The 10,856-nt window shown below is 36.5% G+C and overlaps 2 protein-coding genes across 4 annotated transcripts; both read left to right on the forward strand.

Moving 5' to 3' along the window:
- Positions 1 to 220: 220 nt before the first annotated feature.
- LOC136341096 (popeye domain-containing protein 3-like) lies at positions 221 to 2,124 on the forward strand. 2 transcript variants are annotated; one of them, XM_066285714.1, is made up of 7 exons: positions 221 to 413; positions 536 to 628; positions 851 to 991; positions 1,039 to 1,220; positions 1,272 to 1,403; positions 1,454 to 1,826; positions 1,874 to 2,124. In XM_066285714.1, exons 1-7 carry the CDS (start codon positions 287 to 289, stop codon positions 2,092 to 2,094), a joined length of 1,269 nt encoding a protein of 422 aa, XP_066141811.1. In that variant the 5' UTR covers positions 221 to 286; the 3' UTR covers positions 2,095 to 2,124. The 2 variants fall into 2 exon arrangements, with proteins under 2 accessions (XP_066141811.1, XP_066141812.1); XM_066285715.1 differs by lacking the exon at positions 536 to 628 and having other exon boundaries at positions 223 to 413.
- Positions 2,125 to 6,004: 3,880 nt separating this feature from the next.
- Positions 6,005 to 8,358, forward strand: tap (Basic helix-loop-helix neural transcription factor tap). Of its 2 annotated transcripts, XM_066286149.1 has the most exons (3): positions 6,005 to 6,882; positions 6,934 to 7,158; positions 7,232 to 8,358. In XM_066286149.1, the coding sequence occupies exons 2-3, from the start codon at positions 7,151 to 7,153 to the stop codon at positions 8,088 to 8,090; spliced, it is 867 nt and encodes a 288-aa protein (XP_066142246.1). In that variant the 5' UTR covers positions 6,005 to 6,882; positions 6,934 to 7,150; the 3' UTR covers positions 8,091 to 8,358. The 2 variants fall into 2 exon arrangements, with proteins under 2 accessions (XP_066142246.1, XP_066142245.1); XM_066286148.1 differs by having other exon boundaries at positions 6,005 to 7,158.
- The last annotated feature ends 2,498 nt before the right edge of the window (positions 8,359 to 10,856 follow it).

Raw genomic sequence — 10,856 nt, forward strand, 5'->3', positions numbered from 1 at the left:
ATTCATTTCCATGAAAATCATACATAGAACAGCAATAGGGTGAAAAATGTGAAAAAATGTGTTTTATTAGTCACTCAGTTCACCCAATAATGGAATCTTATAGCTAGTAGTGAAAAAAAGTATTATGGAAATATTTTATATTATTACGCCATCTATTTTTTTTCCGCGCTAACAAAATCAACCCTCCTAAAGGCCACTACCCCTAAACTATCGATCATATTCTCTCTTCTCCCCTTTATTTCCATGTGTTGTTTCTGACAAACAAAAACAGTGCATTTTGTGTAACATGCCTTCTCTGCCTGAAGGGGGTTTAGGGCCGAATCAAGAAAGACCTCACACCTTGTATGTGGGCCCAGGGCAGAATTTGTCTTGGCCAGAGAAAGACAGGAATATTACTTACCACATACCTTCAGGTAACCTTTAAGACTCAGCTATAAAGGGGCCCCCTTTTTGATTCAATAAGGGCCTTATTAATTACGCGAATTAACTAAAAACCACTTATGTTTATCTCTATTTCTTCTTAATGTTTGTGCAGTCTGTGAAGAATTTTACTATCCAAGTGAAGGTCGTAAGTTGTCAGACGCTTTAACAGCCGTTTTTGATGTTTTTTTCTCGAATTCTACTATAGGTATGCAGCCTTCGAAAGAGTTGCGAATAATTCATAAAAAACGTAGGAGGGTTTGCATCATTACTTCATCAGTAGAATATTAATTAATCACGACCTTAGTCTAGTTGCTCTCATCTTAATTACTATTAGAAGTCTTGATGCAGTCAAATTTATATAGGCTTGTTCATACATGCTTAGGTTGCTGAAAAAATAATGTTTAAATACTAATGTGCTCTTCCTCAGCGACTTGGTGGCCTTGGTGCGATTACTGGAAAGAACCGCAGCACATTTTGTACCAATTGGCCAACGTCTGCTTCGTCATAGCATACTCCTCCACCTGTTCCAAAAAGGGCGTCCTCTTCATGCATTCCTGGCTAATATTCGGTAAGTCCTTCCAAAATCCATCCTCAAGCTTCACAAGCACCTTACAGGCCTTATGCTTTTCTCGACATGGGCCTGGAACATCATTTGTGCTCCAGACGTCTTTACCTGGAATTTCGCCTTCATGCTCATGAATATGGCGCAGGTCTTCCACATCCTCTATCAACTGAGACCGGTGAAATTCGACCCAGAACTCGAAGAGGTCTTTCATAATCTTTTCGAACCATTCAAGGTTTGTTTTAGGCTATTTTAATATGCATTTATTAGGGGTTCTGTTTGGTAGATGTCTAGGCTACAATTTAAGCGCATGGTGAGCTCAGATTTCGCCCAAATCATGTCGTTACATGCAGGAGAGGCTTATGCTGTTCAAAACTTGACCAGGACTGACAGACTAGGACTGCTGCTTTCTGGAAAAGTTTGTGAGTTTCGGTTTATCAAAATGGAGGTTTCTGGTGGATATTTTAGGTGAATGTCTTGAGCGATAATCAGTTCTTACATCCAATTCTGCCTTGCGAATTCCTGGATTCTCCGGAGTTTGAGTCAAGTCGCAATACTGTAGATGATAAGTTTAAGGTGGCCATTGTCGCTGCCAGTTCCTGCAGATACCTCTACTGGCAGAGATCGGCCTTGGAATACCTTTTCGTGAAAGACACCTACATAGCTACAGTGCTCACCACCTTAATCGCCAGAGACATTACTACAAAACTTTACGCAATGAACAATAAAATAGTGACGGCCAAGGGTTCGCACTTGGATATCCGGTTACCGAGCATAACCTCGTCTCTCGCCTCAGGGGGGGAATACAAGAGCCCCATAAGGACTAAAAGAGTTAATGGAGGTAACTTTAGTATTAATAATTTTCTGCAGGTTTTATGGGATTTTCAGCTGTTTGCAGTGCCACTGTCGAAAGCTACTGTAATGAAAGTCAGAAGCAGAAGCAGAAGCAATATGGGAAAATTAATAAAGAGCCTCAAAGTTGCTATGCAGGAGAGATGGAGCCTCTCACGGAATTGCCTTCTTTGGACGACTTGACCTCTAATGACGTAGAGAGCTGGCTGGAGACCAGTTCAAAATATCATAGTTGTGAGCTTGTTGATACTGAATAAAATTGTCTTTTGTGGTTTTATTGCGCAAAACAGATGTTGTATTACGGGGGCTGAAGTTATAAGAAAAACATCAAATTAACTAAAGCAAACTGTGGGTGACAGTGATTATCTTCCGTTATCAATAAACCAGTAAGCTTTATGAGTGATTTGTAAATAATTGTTAGTTTTAGTACAAATAAAATAATAGGCATACATATTATTGCTGGCTCCCGGGCAATATGCCCATAAGAGCACGTGTACCCCCTTGGGCACAAACTCGGCAAAACTGAGGGATTTTTCGATATAACTGTGTTAAATCCACCTAAGTAAACATAGATATCCTTTTAATTAGTTTGTACTCCAACAACTGATGATCAGCGACAAAGTCATGTCTCCCAACATTAAATGTTAAGAGCAACTTACCAGTAGATTCCGCATTAAGCGCATTTTTCAAGCTCCTCTTTTGCTCGTAACCTCGAGTCAAACTTCTCCCTTTACCCGGTCCCTATTGTCTCTTAAAACCCCATAAAAAACTGTAATAAATATCTATCGACAGCCCTGCAAAAGGGTTATAGAGGCTCAATACAAATAATCGCAAAAAGGATCGGCCATGGTCGGAAATTTAATGTTTCGAAAAAAAATTTATTGGCGATGCGCTCTATTTTCGTATTTCACTCAAACAGATGGTGAAGGGTTGATTGCAACCCTGAAACGTATAGAATTCATAGAGGAATACCCTGGAGCTTAAAGAATGACCTCCCCTCTTATGGCTCAACCTACGATTTCTTGCAAGGTTTGTAAAACAAGTTATAAAGTTCCTGATAATTAATTTCTGAAAGGGCGTTATGTCTTCCTTGCTGGCGAAGGGAAAGCGTCAACCCTTTTTTTTCTATTTTTGCACGAAACGAAAGAATACACAAAACATGGAAATTAAGGGTCTCAATTCTTTGGTTTGTTTAAGCACCTAATCAAACTTAATGCCTCACAATACGCCTTTTTCCCTAAATCCTGGCCTGGAGCAAGGTATGTCCCGGAGAAAAAGGGGGTTGTTCTGGTCTGTTGATCGAGGCAGCTGCAACCGTTTCGTGTTTCGAGCAAATGTGATTTTTGGCTTTGATTTGTGTTGTATGCGAGCCGTGAAATCTAACTTTTCCGCTTGTTATTTCGACATAAAGTCCTACTAAATAAATAGAGTATAAAATTAGCGAAGAAACTAGGTATTTGAGTTTTTTCCAAGTAAAACGAAAATGTAGTCTGTTTCCATAAGTAACAGGCTTTATATCTATATCTAAAAATGTTTAAATCGGAGCTTAAGTGCCTCCCTTAAAAGCTATTAACCGTATTACCTGTAGATTATTCCAAATGACATAATTTCAAAGGTAACATCCGCATACATTAAAGGTGTCGGACCCTCCCTAATCCTTACGGACCCCATAGAGCATCACCCGATTTTTTTATAGACACAATACAGTTTTTTCCATTTTTTAGGGAATTTACCAACATGCTGGACCCGACAGATGGTACGGTTTAATTTTGTAAATAATAGTTGTCCAGAATTCAAACTTGCATTGTGACAACAAATTATTAGAGCGCCTTCCTTGTCTGCTTCAAGATTTCAACGCGAAAAGGAAAGATGTTTCTATAGCTTCAATTATTTAAATAATCGAACGTCAAAATTTTACCCACGAATAATAGGCACCTTTTGGCAATCATAAAGTTCTTGTCCCTCAGTTATTTCGCTCTGACCACTTTCAATAACTTTCTTGGGTAATCCCTGATGATTTGATGGGCGGTCCGAATGTTCGTCTCTAAATGGTCAATTGATTGCATTTCTTATGAATTTGATTCTTTTTTATAGTATCCTTAACTATGTACGAGTTTCCGCTTTATCCTCGATGTAAGATTGATACTTCAAAGTTCGAGTGCTGGGGGCTAAAATCTAATTTTAGAAAGATCACTTAAGAAGCCATCCCTTGTCAAACTAAAAATCCTAAGCCGAAAATACTATGAAATATTGCAAGTCCTAAGAATTATATTTTGGGACGCATCATAATCTTGAGATTTACCAATAATTTTGAGTAAATAATTGTTAATATGGTTAAAAGAATTATATTTTCAAAATGGTTATACAGTGTTAAACAATTGGTGAAAACTAATTTAACGAAATTATTGTTAAACAACAAATATGACAAATTTTAAGAAATATTGCAAATTATGCTTGACAAGTATATATTGGGATTCTTTAACAAATAAGTTAAGTACTCTGCGACGACTTGACTTTGACGTGTTCTATCCCTTCTAGCGTATATTTTGTAATTTGTAAATCGATAATTAAAAAAAAATCTCAAAATATGGTCCGAGGACTGCTTATTACGTAGAAATTAAGAGCAATTATAATTTCTGGCCTTATTAAATAAAAATCAATTTAAAAAAATTGCACAGGCTTAACATTGTCAGAGTTATCAGTTGGGAATATTGTTAAGTATCACAATGAGAGAGGTACAATTGAAATTAAAGGTACGTAGAGTGGGTAGGTAGGTAGAGTTAAAGGTACTGGTCGTTGTCGAATTGTTAACGAAAGAAATCGAGGAGTATTAGTAAAAATGTGCTAAGAGCAGAGACGGAGCACTTCGCGGGAAATCAGTGCTAGATGGAACGACGAAGGTAATTAAAATTTATGGATGAAAAATGGATACATATGTCCAAACTTTGTTGTTGGCTTACTCTCGGCTCTTAAAGATAATATAAATGGTCTGTGACGTCAGAATTTTGAGTTCGATAAACCGCACTCTTAGCATCCAGTAAAATATCTTGATCAGGCCAGAGCGCTGGAAACTAGTTTTTAAACCTCTTTCCGGAAAGTTGAAAACGCAACTTTTGCGTGGCATAAGATATGAATAAAAAATAAAATAAAAGTTGACCAATTTCTAACTTTTTCATATATTTTATGTGAAAATGGAACACACAGTCAAATAAGAAATTAAATATTAAAGAAACGTTACAAATTATGTTGTAAATCAAGACTTGTTGTCTCAAATTTTTTCCGATCAATAATAAAAATAGCATTAATAACAAACACGAATCAAATAACAAAATAAACAATTCAAAAATTATAAAATAAAGTGTCGGTAAAATTATTTTATTTTTATTTTCTTTCCGATTTCATCTTATTTGTTGTGTGCACCCTAATCACTTTTTCATTTATAGAAAGTATAATAAAAAATTGGCTACACCTCTTCAATAAACCGAGAACTATCATAACAAAACAAAGATGGCGATAAAAAAGTCAGCCATTTTTGACATAGAAAATCTAAAGAAAAATGACTCATTTGTTTTATTTCTTCCCTAGTGTTTTTTTTTCCGGTTACAGTACTCTCATAAAACGCTATAATTTATCTTTTTAGAGGAGGTTTAATAGAACTAAGGGTCCCAGAAGGCACCAGCCCCAAAAATCCGATAATTTTGGTCCATTGTCTCCTGACTAACAAGGGATTAGGGTTAGGGTGGCTTATTTAAAACGTCCGGAGATACTTAACATGATATAAAAGTAAACACCAACGTTGCAAAATTGGTAATGTTAGAATAACAAAACGAGTGATAAAGTTGCTTATACCTTAAAGGCAAGATCAGTCCTTAAGGGTGCACCTAACAGCTAACATAAACTTACTACACCACCATGCCTATATTGAAATATTCCAGCCCTTTTAACTTTCTGTTTAACCATATCAGTTCAAAAGGGTTGTGGTTCTCCAATGGGCCCTTTATTGACGCCTCGCTTCAATTTGTAAGAGAAATTCCAAATATTGATAAAACTTTTTTTGGTAATTCTATATTCCGGTCAGAAAAAGACCCAATGGACAGATGGGCACAGTGGAAATTTAATTATTCAAAGGGAGCAAATAATTGCTATTGGCAATCAGTGGGGTGCTTTATTGTGTCTGAAACGGTCCAAACTCACCCTTACGGCCCTTGCCATAAAGGTGGATGGTGAAAAGGACCTGAGGGTGCAAACGGGGCGCTATGGAACGCATTTCGTGCAGATCAAACATCTACTTGACTGCATTACCATGAATAAATGATTCGCGAAACTCGTTAAAAGTAATTAATATAATACTTGAAGAATAACCAAATTTATTCGGTGGTTTTCTTTTAGGTAATGGAGAAGTTATTGGTCTTTCCCACTCGCTTTTCCCATGAGAATTGTCCAACTAAAAAAACAGCCTTTTAAGAATCTTCTTAAGCCAACAATATCATTTTTTACTGATTCAAGTGCGGTATTACTAACTGGCGACACGTGACCTGCACACGATCGTAAGGGCATGTAATAATGTATCTCTTACGGCACGTGTTGGTCACACTTGCGGCGAAGTGCGATAGTGTTTTATTGTACGTATTATTGCGTTATTAGGGTGTAAGCCTCATGAAGGTGGACAGATTTTTTTGAGTTTCAAATGCTTAAGAAGGGGCAGCGGTTGTCAGGAAATCAATTAATAAACATAACTGTGGCAAATGCGGCAGGATTAACGCGATAGTGGCCCCATGAACTGATGCCCAAATCCGTCATAATCTCTTCATTGAGGGTGACTAAGCCGCATTGTACTGAATCAGGCCTAAAATATAAATTACGGGAAATCTTGTCTATAGAAGCTCTTTGTGTTGAGGTTTCCATGAAACGTACGATTTCACGCCACTATTGCCTGACCAATTTCCGGAATCGGAAGACAATCAAATATTTTGACAATTTCAGCTGAATCTAAGAAGTAATACGGGTACAATCGAAACGAAAAAATAGTCAAGAGAGACAATAAGGTAAGAACGAAAACTATGTGTAAATTACCCTAATAGTTGCGCCCCTCCCAGACCAAACACCCGTCAACCAATGAATAGTTCGGCTTCACCCACTAAATGGGAGCTTAAACGCTGGAGGGGGCCCACGTTGGATGAATTATCCACCCTATATTCTTCGGTTAGTTGTCACAAACCCTGGCTGGTGCTGATGGTGGTGTGTAATGTGTCGTAGTCGCCGGTCGGGTGCGTGAGTTAAAGTGGTACCTGCTAAAGGAATATTTACTACGAAATGTCAGTGTAAGTATTATTAACTAAAAACATCCATATTATTGCTAGTGTCTTATAACTGTATGATGATCTTCATTTCCAGTATGAGCAGTTATGGCATCTCTAAATACGAATCCTCCTATGAGGACAGTTGCGATTCCGGCTTTGATTACTCCTACAAATCTGAGTCTTCATTCCTGGACTTAGATACTGAGTTTACAACTCCCAAAAAGACCCTGAATCCCGACTTCAACCCTGCGTTATATAACAAATTTAACTCGACCTTTTACGAGGCCTTGGAGAGGCCTCACTACCAAGAGAATTTCAGCTGCAGGAAAAATCTTTTAGAAGACTTCAATGAAGCTGACGGCAATAAGCCTAAAAAGCGATATGCCACTGGCAGGAACCGAGTGTCGAGAGCAAAGAGTCCTGGTCAGATCATGAAGATCAAGAGAGTGCGAAGGCTGAAGGCAAATGACAGAGAGAGAAATAGGATGCATATGCTCAACGAGGCTTTAGATCGATTGAGGTGCGTGTTGCCCAGCTTTCCTGAAGATACCAAGCTGACCAAAATTGAAACGTTGCGCTTTGCTCATAACTATATTCAGGCACTTTCTGAAGCCGCTAAGGATGTAGAGAAATTTTCAACAGAAGACAGTGTTATTGTAAACGTGGGGAATATGACGGTATCCATAAATAAGGAGGGGAACAGTATGGCCTCTAGGGATGAGGAGAGGAGATCGCATGCTTCAGTAATAAGCGGCAGCATTACAAACGCAAGTTTTATGCAAGATTACAATAATTCTAATGGGATTTGCGAGAACTACTCGAGGCCTTATCAGTATGACGTGCCTTATTACGATCATTATAATAGTCCGAATGACCAGTATTTTAATAGCGGATTTAACAACAATGTCGCGTATGAATATGATGGGTTTCACAGTACGAAAGTGCTAGAGTAATTTAGCTAAAGTTGATAATGGCGAAATGGAGAATATTGTCAGTCATTTTGTTATAGGACAATATTTTTTACGAAATGTGTGTCATGGAGACTATTTTGGAGCTAATTAATGTAAAGATACCTAAACTGATTATACACATATTTTTATACCTCAACTGTTAGGATCCTAATGATTTTCGATACCCTAGAAAGAACCTTATCTAGTCAATATCAACAGTATGTGATTTTTATTTTTAATGTATTATATTAGATTTTAGACCTAGTTTTATGGAGAAAAATTAATAAACTGTTTCCTCATAAAGTTGGTTTTACTGAATTAATTTTTTTTCTACCTCTAATGCATTGAAATGCTTATTAATCAATTATCATTTTTAATTCAATATTATATATGTATATTATGTATATAAACAATCTTTATTTCCTAGGAAAAGAGCCATCGATCAAATTGGTCTTTCTGTCTATGGTATATATTCTCAACTTAAACATTATTACAATCCAAACTAATGATCTATATCGAGAAGAATTCCAACAGAGTGGTGGACGGAAAGAGTGAACGGAGTTATCCTTCCATATCTTCTGCAGCTGTAGTCTTCTGGTTATTTTTATCATGTATATGCGTTCATATAATAATTGATTGGATGAAATGCCTAAAGGGCTTTCGGGATGTTTTATTTTTGTAATTATTCTTAATGCAATTTCTTCTGTTGTTTAGTTCAATATTAATAAAGAAAATTACGACTTTCGCAGTAACGAACCTAGATGGTACCTAATGTTATTTCGATATCATCTTCATTTAGTGTGTATTTTTAATTGCTTACCCTAATAATATGACAAAAATCGTACACGCATTAACGTTAATCGTATTAATACCTCATTCTTTGTTCTAAATTTGTGTCAGTTTCCTGTACCTGCAACAATTGACAATCCGGTCCTGTTACCTAGAGAAATTGTAGTTTTATTTACACGTGCTAGTCCGAAAATGCAGGACCAATAGGGGTGCTCATATTGAAAGCAACTCGTACTTCAGTGTTATATATTTTGTAGTGCATTCGAGTCAAACCACCCTGGCAGGGGAAACAGGGTAGCTGCCAGAGGCGTGGTAATTTAAAAAGTTCATTTGAAATAAAACAATTTTTCTAAATCACTATAGTTTTTCGTTGGAAATTATGAATAGTATGTCGATAAACAAACAATTTTGGTGATGGTTTGACGTCTCCTAGAGGTGTTTCTGCTTAAATTGGCTACGCCACTGTTAAGTACACGACTGAATGGTAATGTTAAAACGGCGAGGGGGTGAAAATAACCGCCCTGAAAGCGGGGTGCACCTGTTCATCAGCAAATCGTACACAGATTTGACATTGAGATTTTAACGCTTATCAGTTTTATTGGTGCACGCGGTTTATTAGTTCTGGCCACTTTATTAAGAAACCATTAAGCAGTCCCCGAATTCCAACGAGAACTAAAATATGTAGGTTTCTCATATCTTCCTTTTGTAGTTCGTTCTAAAAGGGATGCTCAGACAAGGTGGCAAAACAAAAAAAATTATGTCTAATGTTTTAATATGTATTAGTAAATTTATCTTAAGAAAGTCCCACGCCCGTTATTTTACATGCAAAAACATGAATCAAATATGTTAAACATCCAGTTTGAAGAGCTCAAACCATTACTCAAATAGTTGCGACAGTAAAAAAACGAACGCCCTAAAGGGTTGCATTTGAACCGCCCTTCGGCCCTTTATTCCCGGTCTAACCGTGCAGAATTTAAACACCCTGTTCTGCATTTTTAATGTTCATAACCACGTGTATTTGTGTACGTAGCCTACAATGGAGCTTTTACGCTCATTACATCGTTAAGCTTTTAAATCTATAAAACAGACTCGTTGAGCATTGTGAAACTCTTGACAGTTCTTTCACTCTTCGTATACTCTAAAGAATTCCAAAAACGAAATTATATATATTTTTTTAATAGTATAAAGCCTCTTTTCTTGGATGAGGTCCCTTGAGGTTTAACAATCTTGCAGAATTTTACTTGAATCTGAATTAAGTAATTAATTTATGCCGTCCTACCAACGTTTTACAACACTGAAAATATGATTCATTTTGTTCTAACTTGAACCATATGGAGACTTTTCCATGATCCCAAAGCTCCTCTGTTTTTTCTACCATATTTGCGTTTTCACTTAACCAACTCGTTAAAAAGATTAATTCTTAAAATAACAAAATTTAAGCTGATTTTGTTAGGATACACACGTAACAAACAACACTAGAAAACCCACAATTCACTTTTAATAGATTACACATCACACTTCACAATGCTCGCCTTTGGGATATCTCAAAGGGTGGTAGTTACAAGCTCAACAAAATTAACATAAAAGTTCGTATTTTAATGTTCATTAAGAATCCAAGCGCCTTAACAGTGTGTATGTGTAGTTGCTGATTTATCTAAAGCGTGATAATTTCGTCGATCTGTTAATCCAATTACGAACAGAAACACCGGCAGTCTGAGCGATAAGCGACAATTTAATCGACTCATCGACGAATATGAATAAAAATTGTAAAATTTATTGTTTGTTTTTTACACCAATGTGGTTTTTTAACATTTTTTCTAAACTAAAATTTTCAAAAGACTTGAAATAAAATTAAGAAATGTATATTGGGTTATTTATGCAAGTCGGAAATTAAATCGTCTTTCCAGTATTATCATTCAATTTCTCTTTTACCTATTCTTCAAATTAGTTTTTAAAATAATATTATTATATATAATTTAA

Source organism: Euwallacea fornicatus, chromosome 9 (genome assembly GCF_040115645.1).
Source record: "Euwallacea fornicatus isolate EFF26 chromosome 9, ASM4011564v1, whole genome shotgun sequence".
Lineage (NCBI taxonomy): Eukaryota > Metazoa > Arthropoda > Insecta > Coleoptera > Curculionidae > Euwallacea > Euwallacea fornicatus.